The sequence below is a fragment of the Neoarius graeffei genome, chromosome 22 (genome assembly GCF_027579695.1).
Source record: "Neoarius graeffei isolate fNeoGra1 chromosome 22, fNeoGra1.pri, whole genome shotgun sequence".
NCBI lineage: Eukaryota > Metazoa > Chordata > Actinopteri > Siluriformes > Ariidae > Neoarius > Neoarius graeffei.
The window spans coordinates 15,457,105-15,478,748 of NC_083590.1; the positions used below are offsets into that span (position 1 = coordinate 15,457,105).

Sequence of the window (21,644 nt, forward strand, 5' to 3'; positions counted from 1 at the left end):
GGGAAATGATGACCTTAGGAAACAAGTACTATTTACAGAAGGCGATTCAAAGTGGGAAAAGCTGGAGAGGAAACTTGGGCTGGAAAGCCAACAGATTAGGAAATGGATGATGAGCAGAGAACACTTTAAGTGTCTACTAGAACTTACAGACACGTCCTCATGGGGTTAAACTCCAAGAAGAGGGAGAAAGATGATGATGATGATGATGTTTTTTCCCCCACAAATATCTCAGCTGAGTGACTCTTTAGCTCAGACAAGCTACTATGGAAATTTTGCTATTTTAAGTGATGAGTACCAAAGTATGCTGCTTTTTCTCCTTTTTCTAAAAGCTGTGAATGAAGGTACATCATATTGACACTATGTTTAGATTTAACACTAAATAACTGTTTTCTGGTTCCAAAGTGCTTGAAGGAACAAATGCAATGTGGCTCGAGCTGAATGAGTGACCTGTTAGCTTCCGTTCACTAGGGGTGTGTGTGTGTGTGTGTGTGTGTGTGTGTGTGTGTGTGTGTGTGTGTTTTAGAGCTTTAAGATCTTTTAATAAAACACTGCTGTACAATGTGTTGTTTGTGTTTTTACACTGGACACTCGTTTCATACTGAGGTGTGTTGATTCTCATCTCATCTCTCATTATCGCTAGCTGCTTTATCCTGTTCTACAGGGTCGCAGGCAAGCTGGAGCCTATCCCAGCTGACTACGGGCAAAAGGCGGGGTACACCCTGGACAAGTCGCCAGGTCATCACAGGGCTGACACATAGACACAGACAACCATTCACACTCACACCTACAGTCAATTTAGAGTCACCAGTTAACCTAACCTGCATGTCTTTGGACTGTGGGGGAAACCGGAGCACCCAGAGGAAACCCACGCGGACACGGGGAGAACATGCAAACTCCACACAGAAAGGCCCTCGAACCCGGACCTTCTTGCTGTGAGGTGACAGCGCTAACCACTACACCACCGTGCCGCCTGAAAAGTAACATTTTAAACAATATCTCAATGAACACAAACAATTTCCAAAATGTTGACAAGACAAAGTTTAATATAACATCTGTTTAACTTATAACGTGAAAGTAAGGTTAATAATATAACTTAGATTACACATTTTTTCAGTTTTACTCAAATTAGGGTGGTGCAAAAATGAGTACACCCCACAACAAAAACTACTACATCTAGTACTTTGTATAGCCTCCATGATTTTTAATGACAGCACCAAGTCTTCTCGGCATGGAATGAACAAGTTGGTGACATTTTGGAACATCAATCTTTTCCCATTCTTCAACAATGACCTCTTTTAGTGGCTGGATGCTGGATGGAGAGTGATGCTCAACTTGTCTCTTCAGAATTCCCCATAGGTGTTCGATTGGGTTCAGATCAGGAGACATACTTGGTCACTGAATCACTTTCACCCTGCTCTTCTTCAGAAATCTAACAGTGGCCTTAGATGTGTGTTTAGTCATGTTGGAAAAGTGCACGATGACCAAGGGCACGGAGTGATGGTAGCATCTTCTCTTTCAGTATAGAGCAATACATCTGTGAATTCATGATGCCATCAATGAAATGCAGCTCCCCGACACCAGCAGCACTCATGCAGCCCCACATAAGGACACTGCCACCACCATGTTTCACTGTAGGCACCAGGCATTTTTCTTTGTATTCCTCACCTTTGCAATGCCATACAGTTTTGAAGCCATCAGTTCCAAAAACATTTATCTTGGTCTCATCACTCCAGAGTATAAAGTCCCAGTAGTTTTCATCTTTGTCAGCATGGGCCCTGGCAAACTCTAGGTGGGCTTTTTTGTGCCTGGACTTTAGGAGAGGCTTCTTTCGTGGACGGCATCCATGCATGCCATTCCTCTGCAGTGTACGCCGTATTGTGTCACGGGAAATAGTCACCCCAGTTTGGCTTTCTACTTCTTTAGATAACTGCAGTGAACTTGCATGCCAATTTTCTTCAACCCTTCTCATCAGAAGACGCTTCTGTCGAGGTGTTAACTTCCGTGGACGACCTGGACGTCTCTGTGAGATGGTTGCAGTTCCATCTTTCTTAAATTTTTGTACCACTTTTGGTACAGTATTCTGACTGATAAGTAAAGCTTTGCTGATCTTGTAGCCTTCACCTTTGTGGTGTAAAGAAATAATTTTCTTTGGGGAATTCTGAAGAGACAAGTTGAGCATCACTCTCCATCCAGTCATTAAAAGAGGTCATTGTTGAAGAATGGAAAAAGATTGATGTTGCAAAATGTCATCAACTTGTTCATTCCATGCCAAGAAGACTTGGTGCTGTCATTAAAAATCATGGAGGCCATACAAAGTACTAGATGTAGTAGTTTTTGTTGTGGGGTGTACTCATTTTTGCATCACCCTAATTTGAGTAAAACTGACAAAATGTGTAATCTAAGTTTATATTATTAACTTTCCCGTTATAAGTTAAACAGATGTTATATTAAACTTTGCCTTGTCAACATTTTGGAAATTGTTTGTGTTCATTGAGATATTGTTTAAAATGTTACTTTTCAAAGGGGGTGTACTCATTTACGCTCAGCACTGTATAAAGGAATTGAGTAGTGTAATAGATCATAATAATGGTATTACTACAGCTCCAGTTGTGTTTAGTGAGAAGGAGGAAGCAATGTGCTTGTGAAACTGGACAGAAGAGCCTGTGGGACTGATGTGTTTGTGGGACTGATAATTCTATGGGACTCACAAATAACATCATGACTTTACTCTGCTCTAACATTACAAACTCTACAATAGATTTAAATACAGAAATGAGCAACAATCCCTGTGAAAAATGCCCAGAAACAGATTGTGCCACAATAGTTATGTTTTTATACAAAGAAATGAGACCAAAGTGCCGTTTAAATACAGATTTATTATATTTAGTTGATCTTACATCCAGGTTTATAGTTGGAGAATAAAAAAATGTTGGAGTGTCAGTTTACACATGAACAAGCCCCGAATCGCAGCGCGTCACTTCCGGATATCTAGAACTCCGCCCCCTGAGGCGAACCTATTGAGGTATTTCACCTGACATCACAGGGTCACGTGACGCCCCGGTGTCCGCCATTTTGAAGGTCAAGCTAGCTAATGTCAACAACATAGTAGCTAGTATGTTACTGTAGCAATGTTTACGTTCAGTCATTTGGATGACTGTTAAAACCTTTCAGTCTCAAGTTTTTCCTTTACTGTATTTACTAGTTTACTGTAATTATGATCCGGCAGCTATTTACACCGGATCCAGTGTAAATAGCTGCCGGAGCGCGCTCCGGCTTGCTCCCCCTCAAATTAAGCAGCACGCTCCGGCTTGCTCCCGGAGTGCTCCGGCTGAGGTTCTGGAGCGCGCTCCGGCTTGCTCCCCCTCAAATTAAGCAGCACGCTCCGGCTTGCTCCCGGAGTGCTCCGGCCGAGGTTCCGGAGCACGCTCTGGCTTGCTCCCCCTCAAATTAAGCAGCATGCTCCGGCTTGCTCCCGGAGTGCTCCGGCCGAGGATCTGGAGCGCACTCCGGCTTGCTCCCCCTCACCCGGAGCAAGCCGGAGCGCGCTGCTTAATTTGAGGGGGAACAAGCCGGAGCACGCTCCGGCAGCTATTTACACTGGATCCGGTGTAAATAGCTGCCGGATCATAATTACAGTAAACTAGTAAATACAGTAAAGGAAAAACTTGAGACTGAAAGGTTTTAACAGTCATCCAAATGACTGAACGTAAACATTGCTACAGTAACATACTAGCTACTATGTTGTTGACATTAGCTAGTGCTAACAGCTAGCTGCTAGTACACTGCTACAACACAGACACCGACCCTAATAATACAGTTCTTGGTCATTGCCTGGTAACAGCAAATTTATAACGGGCCATGTCTCAACAGACTAAGAAGTTATTTCAATGACATTTAATAACATTTTGTTTATCCTGAGGACCAAAAGTAAATGAAAATGTGAACAAACCTTAGCTGTAATAAGATGGCGACCACCGGCTCCAGGGACGACCCACTGATGTAGGCATGTTACCCAGCCTGACACAAAATATTTGTAGGCATCCAAACTCTTATACGCTTTCAGATCAATACCTGTGTATGGCGATGGGTTTTTAACGACATAGGTATACAGATCATGTGGGCCGAAGTCAGGTAAAGACGAGGGCTTCGTGTACTTCCGTACGTCAGTGAACAATCCTGGTGGAAGCAGGTAAACGTCGTTCTCTAAGCCTGCTAACCTCAATTTTTGCAAATACCTCTCCCTCTGCTCATCCTGTAAATGCCCTACGTCGCTGGATAGTGAAGGTGTTTTCTGCATCTCGCTCCTTTTTCTTTTATGTTTTTCGTTTGTCGCCTTCCTCGCATTCAAACTGATTCGAGCCGTGACGTCCAAAATGGCAGCCTAACGATGCATCACATGACTTGGTCACGTGGGTGAAAAACCTCAATAGCGTCACTCTTGTTCCGCGAGGCGGTGTTTGTTAGCGGTCACGTTGTTTTAGGCAACTTGATACACGACTCGATGTGGGGATTCATTTGGCGCGCGCTCTCAGACTCGACACATGATTCGAAGACTCGGATTCATCTGACCATCACTAAATCAACTAAGAGAGCCGAATCAAAGAGTCGATTCATTCCCTGAACGACACATCACTCGGAGTGAATCAGTTCTCCTGAAGTCAGTGTTTCTCTTTCAGCCTCGGCGCCGTTATGTTGCTGTTCGGAGAAAAGAATAAAAATAAAGAAACTCCAACTCCAGGCAGAACCAGTGAGATTAATTTAGCCCAGCATGGAGTGCTGAGTAAAAGTGAGTGCTGTTTTGGAGAGAAATGTGGTTGTATTTGACTGAGCTCGTGTAAAAACAGCAGTAAAACTGCGGAACTGAAATCATCTTCCCTGTAAAGCTGCTGTTTATCGGCTGTGTGTTCTATATTCGAGTTTCTCTCTTCAGTTTCTCATCTATTAAACACTCAGAGAGTTTGGGGGAGTTTAACTGGAAATCACTTTTTTGGGTAGTTTGCACTTTAGCGACTGTAACACCGGAATATATAATATACAGGGCTCTCAAGTTTTGAAGTGAGTTCAGAGTGAGATTTTGGCGGGGGGGGGGGGGGGGGGGGGTTGGTGACAGATTTTGAGGCTTTCAGTACGGGGGTAGGGGCTCCCACTTGAAACACAGCGGTTCCAGGCCTGCCATTTTAACAGCCATGACTGAGGAGAGAGTTCCGTCAAGGGCCAAGCTGTTTCTGGTCTTATTGAAGCCAACCATGGAGAAAACCCTCTCTGCATCGGAGAGAGAATGCCCATTTGCTTCTTCCCTGACATCTTTGAAACAGATAAATGCAATGATTAATGTATGCATGGCCAGGATATAAAATATAAAAATGAAATATTACAACTAAAAGTAGCCTACTGACTAAAATGGACTATGCAACGATGAAACTGTATTTACTACAACTGCACTAAAACTGTTAAGCCTCACAACAAGTGCTGGGCATGGTGCTGGCCCCTCTTCTCTTCACCCTGTAGAGTAGAGTGGGGGAAAAAGCCCCCGTGGGGTAATAAGCCCCCGGCCTGTTTTACCCAAAATAACCACCAGATGGCGCAAAGTTACATTTCTATAGTTGCTATGGAATGGCTTGACAACGGGGATATACAAATATCCACTGTGGATCGCATATCAGCAACGCAGCGGAGAGAAATCAAATTTCATGGTAAGTGATATAATTTTCAGATATCAGTAAAACTGTATTTAGATAGCTGCTATTTTGTCACATATCACAGCTGTGTATGTGGTATGAGTAGACAAGTCAGTACGTTAAAAAAATACATTAGGTATAAAAAGTTGAATCACATTTTGAAAGTAAGACCCTTTTTTGTAAAAGTGTAGTCTGTGGGGTAAAACGCCCCCTTAATGGCGGGGTAAATGGCCCCCAGGGGGCATTGTTTCCTTTTATCATAATTACTGTAATATTTCATACATTTCTGAATAGCAGATACATAGTTTTTAATAACATCTCGCTTACCTGGTTGAGTAAAGCAAGTAATTTGAACTTAATATTAAAAATATTACCTCAGATTAACCTAGATAGCTATGTAGCTAGCTAGAACAGTAGCCTAAGATTAGTCACATCATGTTTGGCTAATTGATGCTCATCAGATTCAGATTCTTATAGTTACATATAACATGGTGATTTGGTTGTGTGTGTGTATGTGTGTGCGCTGTTGATTTTTTTTATTGGTGACAGGTCTATGTTTTCTAATGAATAATGAAGCCTATTCTATTCTAATCTAAATAAACCTCTTCTTTTTGTCTCATCTTTTTTTTATATAGATGAGAACTTACAAGAGAGTCAGCAACCACTGTTCATACAGTGAGCAGAGCCTCAAAGAGGCACTTAAATTAATTAAAAATGGGATGCCATTGAAGGCAGCATCACAGCTTTTTGGGGTGTCCCCCAAGACCCTGAGGCGACACAGGGATAACAAAGTTGCAAGACCTGGATCTGCCTCCCTGGGAAGAAAAGCTGTGTTCAGTGTTGAGTTTGAACACCAACTCACACAACACATACAGGAAATGGAGAGGGCATTGTTTGGTTTAACGACTAAAGATGTCAGGAGGCTTGCATTTGACCTAGCTGAACAACTGCAAATTAACCACCCCTTTAATCCACACACTAAGATGGCTGGAAAAGACTGGTTGCAGGGGTTCATGAGGCATCAGGGCACACTTTCAGTCCGTACCCCTCATGCCACCAGCATCTCCCGTATGGTGGGATTTAGTAGGCCGAATGTCAGTCAGTTTTTTGACATTCTAGAAAATGAGATCAGGAAGGTGCCACATTTTAAACCATCTCGTCTGTGGAACATGGACGAGACTGGAATCCAGAATGTCCAAAAGCCAAGTAACATCGTGGCGACCAAGGGGAAGAGGCAGGTGGGCAGAATCACCAGTGCAGAGAGGGGGTTCACAGTGACCTCAGTTTGCGCCATGAGTGCTGCCGGGCAGTACATCCCCCCAATGTTTGTCTTTCCCAGGAAGAGGATGAATGAGCGTCTCCTGAATGGTGCCCCAGCTGGCTCAATTGGAGTGGTGTCCGACTCCGGCTGGATCGACAGCAGCCTTTTTGTACGCTGGTTGCACCACTTCTGTGATGTTGTGGGGTGTTCACAGGAGAGGCCACATGTCCTGGTGTTAGATGGCCATCATTCTCACAAGACACTGGAGGCTGTACAGGTGGCAAGAGAGCGTGGGGTGGTAATGATAACCATACCACCCCACTGCAGTCACAAAATGCAGCCTCTGGATCGCACATTTTTTAAATCTTTAAAATGTGCATACAACAGTGCAGCTGACAGCTAGCTGACCTGCCACCCAGGTCAGTGCATTGACGCATACGCAATGTGTGGGCTTTTCAATCAGGCGTATGGAAATGCTGCCTCTGTGGGGAAAGCACAGAATGGCTTCAGGGCTTGTGGCATTTGGCCTATCAACAGGCTCGTCTTTAAGGAGGAGGACTTTGAGGCTGCACAGGCTCCAGTGGCGGGGGACAGGACAGTGGAGGAGGACAGCGAGGAGGAAATCTCTGGCCCCAGTCGACCTCTCAGCACACCACCATCCCCACCACACCATGCTGAACCTGATAAGAAAAATAACTTACAGGTGTACTTTCTGCAATTAGTCTACTGTATTTCTGTATTTCAAATTTTACATTGTTGCTTTTTATGTTGCTTTTTAAAGGACCCCAACAACTTCGGGCAATAATAGACACAATTTCTCCTCGGCCAGTTCCATCCAAGAGGGCCCAGAAGAAGACAGCTGAGTCAGCAACTGTCCTTACCTCATCCCCATTCAAGCGGATGTTGGAGGCGAAGGCATCTAGAGGCAAAAGGGGCAAAGGAGGGCAAACTAAAAAGAATAATGAAAAAGCAGAGGCTAGATCAAATGATGTTGAATGTTTATATTGTGGGGAGCTTTTTTCAAGAAGTGTGGGGGAATGGATCCGGTGTGAGGGCTGCCAGAAGTGGGCTCATGTGGAGTGTTCCAATGAAAATGATGGGGAATTTGTGTGTGAAATTTGTTTGTCTGAATAGAAACCTGTATGTGTGTGTGTGTGTGTGTGTACGTATGTGATGGCATGTGTGTTGTTTCAGTTGGGGGTTTTCAGCTGCGGGGTATTTATTTAGATAGTGTTAAATTTCACTGTAATGTTAATGTAATGAATTCATTGATTCAATTAGCATTATTTATTGATGCACTTGTTCTTTGTTAATTCATGTTCAATCCACACAAAATTATATTGAAATTAAAATGCGAAATATAATAAAATAATGCATCTATTCATTAATTCAGGGATATTTTCTTGTTTCTTTCACATTATAGGCTTAAGTAAACACTTTTGCTATCCAAACAGCTTTTTTTGAGTGAGGGGGCCTATTGCCCCACCTCAGGGGGCCTTTTACCCCACTGGGGGGGTAAAAGGCTCCCTTGGCACAATGTTTGTTTTTGTTAAGAAAAAAAAAAAAGTATTAACTTTAGGCAAACTTTAGGTGGCGTTATTGTTCATGTCACTGTTGTCAAAAGCTATGATTAAAACAACACATGGTTCATTTCAACTTGGAGAAAAACTGAATTTAACTTAAGGGGGGCTTTCCCCCCACTCTACTCTACACCGTGGACTTCTGCTACACCTCGGAGCTGTGTCACATTCAGAAGTTTGCCGATGAGACAGCCATCGTTGGGTGTATCAGTGACGACAGAGAGGAGGAGTATAGACCAGGTCACGGATATCGCCGCGCATGCGCAGGGGTCAAAGGTCAAGGCCTCATCGGAGATGAAAACATGGCGGCAAACAAGCCAAACCTTAGTAAATACGCCTTATGGAAGAAGGCAGAATTGCAGAGGCATATGAGAGAACGGGGATTGCCAACTACCATGGGGGTAGAAGAGTTAAGGGCGCTTGCATATGCCACAGATATTTTGAAAATCCAGCCTGTACCGTCCAAGGAAGACGAAGAAAAATCGAGGTATGTACCCGGTGATACTGCCATGCCCACTGCGGTTTTTGACAGGTCAACGACTCATGGTTATAGTTCTATATCTGACACGGAGAAATAAGTCGTGCTGCCTACCAGATTACAGTCGTCTGTTTTATTGTATCAGTACTAGTATCACTTACTATACTCATCAGTCATAGATTAGTCCAGTACAACATGACCAGCTTGCTTTTTTTCCATTTGACTGTCGCAAGTTTTTTCAGGCTGGTACAGTCAAAAATTGAAAAAAGTTTTGGCCTACTAAACTAGTCATCGATTCTACTAGTGTATTAATTGGAGTCGACATGAAAACGTTAGGTAAAAACTTTAAACCAGTACAATCTCTTCTTCAAAGTTTCACCAAATGGTTTTATTTATGCAACTTAAAGCTCATAATAACTTTGGTCGAGTAAAAACACGGAGCTAAAACATGGCTGAATCCTGAATGACTCCTATTTGTTTAAATAGGGGACTACATAGGCGGCAAAATGTAGTTTCTTTTTCCCTGCCATGGAAGCGCACTTGTATACCGAGGAGGAAAGCCATCTTGTCGGTGGGGGTGTCATGGCTCAGATGGCTAAGGCACCATACCATAAATCCGGGGACCCGGGTTCGATTCCGACCCGAGGTCATTTCCCGATCCCTCCCCGTCTCTCTCTCCCGCTCATTTCCTGTCTCTCTACACTAGGGTTGTCACCTGTGTCTGACAAAAATCCTGGACATTTCGACCATCCAATCGACCTTTTTGCTTGTAAGCAACGGCGCCCTTCGCACATCTAACCCAAGACAAAAATCGCCCTTCTACGCTGAAATTGTATTGCTCTAATTAGTAAAAATGACGCTTTTGCTAGTTATTTGTTTAGTTAATTGCTTTACATAATAAAGCAGGTCTTCATTATTTTGGTTTATTTCCAACAGTTTTTGGTTGTGGACACCTGAGGGCAGTAGTGGGCACAGGTAAAAGAGGAATACATAATTAAGTTCTGTTTGTTTGCTTATGTGGAATAAAAATAATTAATTTTTCATTGTATCTAAGAATACCTGAATGTAACAATGTAAGGTGTAGTGTCAAACAGCTTACCTGATTGCTTAGAGTGTGGTGTGTGCTTTGCTTGTGCTTGCCGGTGCCTCTGCTGCTTGCTGCTCTTGGCTAAACAAATACATAGGAGGACATGTAACTGATATAACTGGGCACATATAGGAGTATGTACTACACTATTTCATTTAATTCACCAAAACCTTACCTAATATTCCATTTATATTTGGTGTTTTTCTTTGCTGCTGCTATGAGTCCTGGCTGATTTTCAATGAATGTCTTGAACTCAGTACAGGACAACTGAAAGTTTAGCCTGACTTGAAGCTCAGCCTTCACCATTGCAACAGAGAGTCTGTTTCTTTTATCAGTCCAAGCGTCCTCCATTGCCCCTTTTCCACCAAAGCAGTTCCAGGGCTGGTTCGGGGCCAGTGCTTAGTTTGGAACTGGGTTTTCTGTTTCCACTGACAAAGAACTGGCTCTGGGGCCAGAAAAACCGGTTCCAGGCTAGCACCAAATCTCTGCTGGGCCAGAGGAAAGAACCGCTTACGTCAGCGGGGGGGCGGAGTTGTTAAGACCAATAACAAGACCGCGAAAGATCGCCATTTTTAAGCAACAAGAAGCAGCAGCTATACATACGCGAAGTCAGCCATCATCATTATTATTGTTGTTGCTGCTGCTTCTTCTGTTTTTGCTTTGATATTCGCGCCAAGGTTTATGCAAACGTAGCGACGCAAGTGACGTATACAGCGACGTAAGTGACGTATACAGCGACGTAATGACGTATTCAGCGACGTAATGACGTGGCTCTGCTTAGCACGGCAAGCTCGGAAAAGCAAACTGGTTCTCAGCTGGCTCGCAAGTTGAAATACACATTTTGCCCATTATGTACAAAAAAACGGGACATTCAGTGTCCCGGATTTTTTTTTTTCCGGGACAGACCATGAAAATCTGGGACAATCAGGAAAAACCGGGACAGGTGGCAACACTACTCTACACTGTCCTATCTATAAAAAAAAAAAACGCCATCTTGTCGGTCAAACGCCATATTTCCGCCTTCTACTTCTACCTTTTCTTCTGGAAAAACCTACTATATACAATTCTACTACAATGGCTGCGGCTACAAGCTCTCCCTACCTGTGCACGTTTTTTATGTTTTTTGTGTGTATTTTTGCGTGTTGTTCGTCTGTACCAGACTTCCACTACAACCGTATGGACTTACTGGACATTGGTTTCCAGCAGAAAATGACGGTTTGTAGCGATTTCCATCGCATGCACAACATTCCGGACGAGAAAAAAAAAACATTCCGGACGAGATAGCGAGACCAGCGGGGTCTCCGTGGATTGTTATCGGAAGCAAAGCTAAGGAGGCGGCGTCGGGAGCGGAAGCAAAAGCGAGGCTGCAGGCAGAGCCGGCCTGTTGACTAAGCTCAAAAAACAGCCACTCAAATCTCCACTGCTAAGCCTCTACCTCTCCAACGCCAGATCCATGGTAAACAAGACGGACGATTTGGAATTACAGCTGGAATTACCTTATTCTATTCTATAATCGGCTGGTCAGTGCTATACTCAATACTTAAGTGACTTACCCATCCAGTGAGGATCATTTTCTTGTTTACAAGATGCCACATCTGAGTCGCTGATAAATCCTGAATTTCTGTAAAGATAACTGTCCAGAGATTTATAAGCACGCAGTGCTTCACCACTGAACAGCGAGGGAAAGTTGATGAGGTAATTATACACGTCCGGGTATTCCACCTCTGGCAGTTCCATATCCACTGACACGGTCGTGAAAACTCCGTCCGGAAAGCCATAAGGGTCACTAATCTGTAGATCGTTTATTTTAGACACATATCTAGTTATCTGTTCATTAGAAAAATGAGCCGTGTAGTCCGTTGGTTGAAATTGATCCATTCTGTACACAAGTGCAGCAATATTCAGCTGTGCTGTTGACCGACAAGATGGCGGCTGTGTACTTTCCGGTCACGTGACTGCAAGATCTCTATTGGAGCCTGGTGAGGGACTTTGCTGTGTGATGCAACAGAAATTATCTGCAGCTCAACACCTCGAAGACCAAGGAGCTGGTCATTGACTTTGGGAGGTCCAGACCAAGGTCACGACCAGTTCTGGTTGAGGTGGAGGCTGTGGATTCCTACAAGTACCTCGGGCTGTGGCTGGACAGCAAGCTGGACTGGACTTGCAACACCAAACACTTATACAGGAAGGGACAGAGCAGGCTATACTTCCTTAGGAGGCTGCAGTCCTTTAACATCTGCAGGAAACTCCTGTGGATGTTCTATCAGTCTGTGGTCGCCAGTGTCCTGTTTTACACCGTGGTGTGCTGGGGGGGCAGCACATCCAAGAAGGACACATCCAGGCTGGACAAACTGATCAGGCGGGCCGGCTCTGTGGTCAGCATGAAGCTGGACTCTCTGGTGACGGTGGCAGAGAAGAGGACTATGGACAAATTACTGAACATCATGGACGATGCCAGTCACCCTCTGCACACCGTCATCAGCAACCAGTGGAGCCTGTTCAGTGACCGAAGGCTCCTTCCCAAGTGCTGGACGAACAGACTCAAAAACTTCTTTGTCCCTCACGCCATCAGACTGTACAGCTCCTCTTTGGGGGGGAGGAGGGGTAACAGGAGGACAGAGGACGGGAAGGAGCAGTAGCCTAGCCTAACAATAAGCAATACCTGACAATGTGCAATATAAAGTGCAATATCTCCCCTGCTGCCCCCCTTCCTCTCTTCCCCATATCTTATTCTTTTTATATTTGTATATGTAAATACTTTATTTTAATTTATCTAGAAGTTTTCCTCTATTTCTTTTCTCTTTTTATCTGTAATGATGCTGCTGGAATCTTAATTTCCCTGAGGGAACCCTCCCAAAGGGATCAATAAAGTTCTACCTAATCTAACAACACAAACAGATAATGGAAATATGGCTACACTAGTGTAAGCACAAGAAATAACAGAATAAGCCACCACCACTTCCTATATATTTTTCAAGTTATTTCATTCCATATGTATTGTATGTGTATTGTTCGGTGTAGCAGTGTAGCTCACAAAATAGTCTCTGTGCTCCAGTTTCTGTGATGAGGAGTACAGAAAGAGAGGTGTAGTTTCTCCTTTTGGCCACAAGGTGGCGTAACCGCTAAAGTGAGGGCTGCTCAGGAGTAAACAAGGCAAGCACATGGACTACTGAGGTATTTCACTCACGTGACCAAGTCATGTGACACTGCCATTTTGGACGGCACGGCTCGAATCAGTTTGAATGCGAGGAAGGCGACAAACGAAAAACATAAAAGAAAAAGGAGCGAGATGCAGAAAACACCTTCACTATCCAGCGACGTAGGGCATTTACAGGGTGAGCAGAGGGAGAGGTATTTGCAAAAATTGAGGTTAGCAGGCTTGGAGAACGACGTTTACCTGCTTCCACCAGGATTGTTCACTGACAGCTAAGATTTGTTCACATTTTCATTTACTTTCGGTCCTCAGGATAAACAAAATGTTATTAAATGTCATTGAAATAACCTCTTAGTCTGTTGAGACATGGCCCGTTATAAGGTTTTTTTTTTTCCTTTACTGTATTTACTAGTTTACTGAGCGCGCTCCGGGGCGGGCGGGCTGGCTAGCTAGCTAGCTAGCTAGCGCTCCGGGGCCGGCTGGCCGGCTGGCTGGCTGGCTAGCGCTATGGGGCCGGCTGGCTGGCTGGCTAGCGCTCCGGGGCTGGCTGGCCGGCGGGCGCTCCGGGGCCGGCTGGCCGGCGCTCCGGGGCAGGCGGGCTGGCCGGCTGGCCGGCGCTCCGGGGCGGGCGGGCTGGCTGGCTGGCCGGCGCTCCGGGGCGGGCGGGCGGGCTGGCTGGCTGGCCGGCGCTCCGGGGCGGGCGGGCGGGCTGGCTGGCTGGCCGGCGCTCCGGGGCGGGCGGGCGGGCTGGCTGGCTGGCCGGCGCTCCGGGGCGGGCGGGCGGGCGGGCTGGCTGGCTGGCCGGCGCTCCGGGGCCGGCTGGCTGGCTGGCGCGCGCTCCGGGGCGGGCGGGCTGGCGGGCCGGCCGGCTGGCGCTCCGGGGCCGGCCGGCCGGCTGGCTAGCTAGCGCTCCGGGGCCGGCTGGCTCAGTAAACTAGTAAATCCAGTAAAGGAAAAACTTGAGACTGAAAGGTTTTAACAGTAATCCAAATGACTGAACGTAAACATTGCTACAGTAACATACCAGCTACTGTTCTTGACATTAGCTAGCTTGCCGTCCAAAATGGTGGACACCGGGGCGTCACGTGACCCTGTGACGTCAGGTGAAATCCCTCAATAGTGCTCAACGAGAGACCGTGTAAACACAAGCGCCTGACCATCTGCTACTGTATCTGTGTATTTTGCAGTTTGGCAAGTACCCGGTAAAGGAAGAGAGAAAAAAACTCACTCTGAGTTTATATTCAAGTGTGCAACACGAGGACTAAAAACAGGTGTCAAAAATAACTGCTGAAATTAGCAAGGATTCAAGATTGAAATGGCGAGACAAGCTCACAGACAATGGGCAAACTGAGAGTTAACATTATTAGCTGGAGACAATATTCCCCAACATCAGCTCTCATTATTTTTGTGATGCAAGTATTAATTTCGTTCACAAAATCTGTTATTTACCAGCTGGGAGGTCCGTATGGTGAAATACCGTGACCGAGGTCTTGAAAGTACTGAGCGAGGCCCTCTGGGCTGAGGTCAGTATTCAAGGCCGAGGTCACGGTATTTCACCATACAGACCGACCTTAAGCTGGTAAATAATATATTTATTTTTTTCTTTACCAAATTCTAACAGGAAATGAGAGCGCCCGAAAGGGAAAACCGAGCCGAGCCGCCATTTTGAATCCTCATTCACGGCTGTAATGCAAATGGCTTCCTCCTCGGTATACAAGTGCACTTCCATGGCAGGAAAAAAACTACATTTTGCTGCCTATGTAGTCCCCTATTTATACAAATAGGAGTCATTCAGGATTCAGCCATGTTTTTGCTCGGCGTTAGCAACAGTTAGAGGTTTTTAGCTTTCTCCTGAAATGTTTTCTTTTATTTCTTCTTCCTCAGGGTAGTAAAACTCGCTTTCGCTGTGAACACTGTCGTTATCGCTATCCATGCTGTAAAATTAATGCTATTCTCCTAAGAAATGCTGGCAAAAATTTATAAGATTTTTGATCATCTTATGAATAAATCTTATTAAAAAAAAGAAAAATGTTGACAAAAAATGCTACTATGTTTATTGTTGTTGTGAACGAGCGAGTCACCAGGGATCCGTAACCGGGGTCCGTAACTGGGGTCTTTATCGTAGGATACGGACCAGCCAATCATAGTGCAGGATTTGATGGAAACCGCACTGCGAAAAAAATACAAAATCATATGATGAGATGATTTACTGTACTGTAGGCGACTCATCGACTATGGCGCTCCGCATCTTCCAGTGTGTGTCAGCCTGCACTTCACTGCATTGGCTTCTTTGGAAAGTTATTGGCGGGATCACGTAAATTTTACCTGGATACAACAATGCTATTTTTTGACTGGCTGTTGGGTCGCTACATTTCTCAGTTTATTGACCGGTGTGTGTGAAGCTATTTCTGAACTAGGTAGGCTCATTGTGCATGTGTGTTCACTGCTTCAGATGGGTTACATGCAGAGAGGAAATTTCACAAGTGTGTGATGAATAAAGTTGTGCATGCTTTCTTTCTAGTAATTTCTGTGCATGAGAGATACAAGTCCCAATGCATGAGATTTGAGAGTCCTGTATTTTATTTTATATATATATATATTTGTGTGTGTGTGTGTGTGTGTGTAATATGTTATATAACATACGTGTGTGTAATATGTGTGTGTATGTTATATAACATATTACACACACACACACACACACACACACACACACACACACACGTGCGTGTGTGTGTGTGTGTAATGTGTATGTTATATAACATATACACATATATTAGACCCACACATATTATATATAATGTGTGTGGTTTTTTTTTTAAATATATGAGTGATTTCCACGCTTATGGGTACTGAAATGGGGACATGAACTTATTCACCTAAAACCATTTCTTTTTTTACCATCAGGTCACAAAACATGTAATCTTTAATGCAGGGCTATTCAACTTTAGTACCAAGAGGGCCAATTGGAAATATCACTGAGTTTTCGGGGGCCGCATACAAAAAGACACCGCAAAATAATTGCATCCAATTGCATTTAATGTCAAAGCAAAATTTTATCCAGTGCAAAAGCAATTACTCAAATTTGTAAACAAAAAACATTCTAACATCTTTTTTTTAAAATAGTTTTTGATTTAGCTATTTCAATTTGATTTTATGCTGACATAACACACATAAAACTATCCATCCAAAACATTCTTCCTTCTGACAGATAACCAAGTTGCCACACAAGCTATGTATAATAGGCCTACATCACAGCATTAAAAACACAGCATAACAAAACAACTTATCTATAGGGCAGGTTCATTGCACACAAACTATGTATCATATCAGTTCACATCACATCAAACTGTTTTTTTTTTCCAAACAGTTTCTGATTTGGCTATTTCAATTTATGCTGACATAACACACTATCCATGACACACATAACACACAAATCATCCAAAACAAACAATTTTCTGACAGGTAGCCTATGTTGCCACACATGCCTACATCACAGCATAGTTTTTGAATGTAGCCAATCAGTGTGAAAAATTGCACTGTCTTGATTTGGCTATTTCAAGATAATTAGGCTCATAAGTGGTAAGAGCAATCCTGAGGCATTCATGCAACTTCTCATTGGTCAATGTGTGTATTAACATTAACATGGTATAGAGCTAGATTGTAATTAATTTGTAACAGACGCAAGATGGACAATCGTAACAGAAGTAATGTAACAGACATCATTTTGGAACTCAGGCTTGACTTTGGCATATAAATGTTTTTATTACATCTCAGAAAATTAAAGTTATCTTTTAACATATCATTCATTAAAGCAGGCCTATTCAACTAGCGGCCCGATGAAAATTTTATGCGGCCCGCCATGAGAATGGACTCCTCGTGAGCTTGCTGAATCATACTTGCTGTGATTGTCGAGCATAGGCCTATGATTTGCAAGTAGCGTAACGCTGTCCCCAATGGTCATACTAATTCTTGAGTTTTCACACAAGCACAACACATGAAACTGCTCAACCTGACCTTTCCTGATTGAATATTTGCGAGAAAATTAGCGTTGAATTAAAATAAAAATAAATGCCAGCTCCGTGTCATACGTCTCTGTGTAACAATTTCAAGTCGCCAAGATTCGAAAGCAGAGCGTGCCGTTAATAGTAAACAATCTCATTCCCACAAGTGAGTTGAACATGGCTCTGTCTAAAGCCAAACGTCGAATTGACGACGAGAATCGTCAGTTTAAAGTAGAATGGACTGACAAATATTTATTCATTTTACCCTCTTCAACAAGTAGGAGACCCACATGTTTATTGTGCAATGAATCCATTGCTGTAATGAAGGAATATAATGTCAAGAGGCACTTCTCTTCAAACCACAGCTCCTTTTCCACTAACTTTCCCGAGGGCTCGGAGGAAAAAGGTACAAGGACTGGTCGGATCATTTAAAAACAGTCAAGTGGCTCTTGGTCACTTTTGTACAACTCAAGAGAGGGCTATGTCAGCATCACTGCGAGTGGCCTGGACGCTAACTCATAAAAAACGACCCTTCACAGAGGCAGAGACAGTGAGGGAATGCATGCTAGCGGTCATAGATGAGGTGCTAACTGACGAAAAAATGAAAGAAACTGTAATTTCGTCTGTCAAGAAAGTGCCTCTATCAGACACGACTACCCTACGTAGAGTGGAGTTGCTTGCTGAGGATGTCAACAGAAAACTTTTGGAAAATCTTAAGAAAGCTGACTGTATGTCCATTGCTGTTGACGAGTCTACAGATAATACAGACATTGCACAACTTTGCATCTATGTCAGGTTTTTTGACGGCACTGGATTCCGTGAGGAACTTCTCGGCCTTGTTCCTTTGGAGGGCCGTACCACAGAAGTCATTTTTCAAAAGATTGTGTCGTTTTTTCATGAACATGACTTGGAATTGGCAAAGGTTTGCTTGTTGGTAACTGATGGCGCACCATCTATGATGGGCCGAGTGCAAGGACTGATAGGTAGACTGTCAGCAGTCGCACCTGGGATGCAGTTTTTACACTGCATTATTCATCAATCAGTCTTGTGTGCTCAGCTAAGTGGCGATCTAAAAAAAAAACAATGGACACTGTTATCAGCATTGTTAATTTCATTCGCGCTACATCGAGCCTGCAGCATCGACTTTTTCGGCTGCTTCTCCTTGACACTGACGCCGAACACTCAGATCTACTCCTCCATAACAACGTCAGGTGGCTCAGCAAAGGAAAGGCACTAAACCGGTTCTGTGAACTTCGTCAGGAGATCCTGACTTTTCTGAAAAACTCAACAAACACGGGCATCAGCGCTCTTGGAGCAGATGATGAACGAAATGTTCTTGGCAGAGGTCCACTTTTTCTTTGTGACATTTTTGGATACCTGAATACTTTGAATCAGGAACTACAGGGCCGTGAAAAGTCGATTGCGGATTTATGGCCCTTTTCCACTACCCTTTTTCGGCTCACTTCAGCTCGCTTCAGCTCACTTTAGCCCGACACGGCTCGCGTTTCGACTACCTCAGAACGGCACGACTCAGCTCGCTTCAGCCCTCCTTAGCAGAATCGTGCAGATCCGATTTTTTTTTTTGGGGGGGGGGGGGCGTTGGAGTGTCTGATTATAATTTCAAAGTAAATTCTGTATTAAAATTACAAAATAAGCAAATCCGTTACAGTCCATGAAACAGGAAGTATAAGGATGAGAAAAAAACAGTTTAAATCGCGCAGCTTTCCAATTTAAACTGTTTTTTTTCTCATCCTTATACTTCCTGTTTCATGGACTGTAACGGATTTGCTTATTTTGTAATTTTAATACAGAATTTACTTTGAAATTATAATCAGACACTCCAACGCCCCCCCCTAAAAAAAATTGGATCTGCTCGATTCAGCCGTGAAAAAGGCGGCATCCGCCAAAAGGTGCGCTGTAGAATATATAAAGTTGTATATATCAGACAGCCTTTAAAGTTTGATGAAGTCAGTTTCAGGCTTTGGAGCAGGCTTTGGCAGTTTCAGGCTTTGGCAGCCCTGCGTAGTCACTTGAAAATGCATCTTTGCCCACTTCGTAGGGGTCAATTCCCCCAACCAAGGCCAGTTTGGCTGCATACCTTTGTCGTGAGATGTCGTCTAATGTATCTATATACTTCTGTTTGCTTGATTTTGCCGACATTGATCTTTTTATTTTAGAAAACTGACTATATAACTTCATAAATTCATCCGAGATAACATAGCCGGTAAGGGCGATGGTCCGTTTTGTTTGACCGACAAGATGGCGGCTGGAGGGCTTTCTCCAGAATGCCGTGACGTCAGTGAAAACTATGTATAGTCCACAGTTTGTGTTTCCCTAAACGAGACCCGGAAGCGGGTTTTGAATGCCTGGTGAGGGAATTGCTCCCGGAGTTGAAATCACTAAAGTCTTAACCAATAAATGAAGTTTTTAACAGCCAGTGTGGATTATTTTACTTTTTGAGACTAGACAAAGATTATACAGATGAAGAATGTAGCGACAGGATAGCAGTGATTTTTTAAAATGGCGGCCTGCGCGCTCTGTCAGCGTCGCGGCTCAGCCCGGCACACTCTTTCACAGCATTTTGAAGGGAGACGCTTCGCGCACTGAAATCTCCTCTCCACCCTTTTATATGTTTTTAAATTAAATTCAGAGGTGTTACAGGGTTTAAAACATGGATTTTGGCTGTAAAATCGCAGTTTTAATTCGTTTTTTTGCTGCCGCGCGCGCTCTAACGTCTAGAGCATACTTGTCCAAACTACGGCCCGCGGGCCAGCTGTGGCCCGCGATCCCGTTTTTATTGGCCCGCGGCAGATTATAAAAATTGTATTGAATATGGCCCGCACAATAAACTTGACCTCAACTCTGTTGCAATGCCGAGTTTGAACACCAGAGCGCGCCACCCGCGAAAACTTCTCCACTTAGCACTTAGGCTACTCAGTAAGTCTTACTGTAACAAAATTAAGCAAAGAAAAAAACATGCCTACTTTCAGTTAGTCACCATGTCAGCTCCAAAGAAGCGTAAAATAGCTAGTGAGTGCCGGAAATTTCAAACACGGTGGGAATATGACCATTTCTTCACGGAAACAAATGGACGGTGTGTATGTATGATTTGTAAGGAAGATGTTGCTGTTATGAAAGAGTATAATGTCCATCGGCATTATGAGACAAAACACAAGAGCTTCACATCGTACACGGGTGTCGAACGAACACAAAAGGTCAAGCAATTGGCAGCCAGCCTGCTAGCTCAACAACATGTGTTCTTTCGTGCTAACAAAATTCAGGAAAATGCAACTACAGCGAGCTATGAAGTCGCTATGCTTATTGCCCAGCACGGCAAACCGTTCTCAGATGGCGATTTTATAAAGCAATGCCTCATTAAAGTGACAGAAAGAATATGCCCGGAAAAAGTGCAGGATTACAACAACGTAAGCTTATCCGGAAATACAATTGTGTGGAGAATCGAGGACTTGTCCGTTAACATGCTTCTTCAACTGAGAGACAAAGCTTGTACTTTTTGCTTTTTTCTCGATAGCATGCGACGAGAGCACAGATCGAACCGACACAACTGTTAATTTTTTTGTGGGGAGTCGATGATCATTTTTGCTGTACGGAGGAGCTGCTTGATATGGTCAGCTTAAAAGGCACAACGACGGGCAAAGACGTTTTTGAAGCAGTGTCAGGAGCAGTTGAAAAGATGGGGCTTCAATGGGACAAGCTATGTGGAGTAACGACAGACGGAGCTCCAGCCATGACAGGCGATTGGAAAGGAATGGCATCACTGGTGCGCGCCAAGGTTAAAGAGAGCGGAGGGGAGGCTGTGAAAATGCACTGCATAGTGCACCAAAAAGCATTGTGTGCAAAAACGGCCCAGCTGGGTGATGTAATGGACACTGTGGTAAAAACTATCAACACCATCAGAGCTAGAGGGCTGTACCACCGACAATTCCAAGCTTTCTTGGATGACATGGAAGCTGAATACGGGGATGTGCTCTATCACTCTGATGTGCGCTGGCTCAGCCGTGGTTCTGTGCTACAGTGGTTTTATTCGCTGAGATCAGAAATCGACCAGTTTTTGAAAGAGAAGGGTCGACCTCTTCATGAACTGAGTGACCCCCTGTGGCTGGCAGACCTGGCATTTTTAGTTGATCTTACTCATCACCTGAATGCACTGAACAAAAACCTACAAGGCAAAGAACAGCTGGTGGCACACGTGAAAGCCTTCCGTGTGAAGCTCCGCTTGTTTGAGACGCATCTACGAGGCTTTAATGTTGCGCACTTCCCTGCGCTGTCTGAAATCAGATGTGCTTTTCCAAACGCCAACCTTTCTGCTAAAAAGGATAACTATGTATGTGATTACATCTCTTGTGACAGAATTCAACCACCGTTTCCAGGACTTTTCTTCCAT

General features: G+C 44.0%; 2 protein-coding genes across 3 annotated transcripts in view; both read left to right on the forward strand.

Moving 5' to 3' along the window:
* Positions 1–5,134: 5,134 nt before the first annotated feature.
* LOC132870378 (uncharacterized) lies at positions 5,135–8,327 on the forward strand. Of its 2 annotated transcripts, XR_009651100.1 has the most exons (3): positions 5,135–5,693; positions 6,314–7,642; positions 7,721–8,327. XR_009651100.1 is itself a non-coding variant. In XM_060904018.1 (2 exons), exons 1-2 carry the CDS (start codon positions 5,691–5,693, stop codon positions 7,340–7,342), a joined length of 1,032 nt encoding a protein of 343 aa, XP_060760001.1. In that variant the 5' UTR covers positions 5,135–5,690; the 3' UTR covers positions 7,343–8,327. The 2 variants fall into 2 exon arrangements, 1 of the variants encoding a protein (XP_060760001.1); XM_060904018.1 differs by having other exon boundaries at positions 6,314–8,327.
* A 499-nt stretch (positions 8,328–8,826) lies between these two features.
* The window catches only part of LOC132870701 (NACHT, LRR and PYD domains-containing protein 3-like), a 129,851-nt gene continuing 117,033 nt past the window's right edge, over positions 8,827–21,644 (forward strand). Inside the window, exons 1-2 of the mRNA XM_060904501.1 lie at positions 8,827–9,006; positions 9,934–9,972. Of these exons, the coding sequence (XP_060760484.1) occupies positions 8,888–9,006; positions 9,934–9,972 (158 nt within the window). The 5' untranslated portion in view covers positions 8,827–8,887. The remainder of the gene's footprint in view (positions 9,007–9,933; positions 9,973–21,644) is intronic.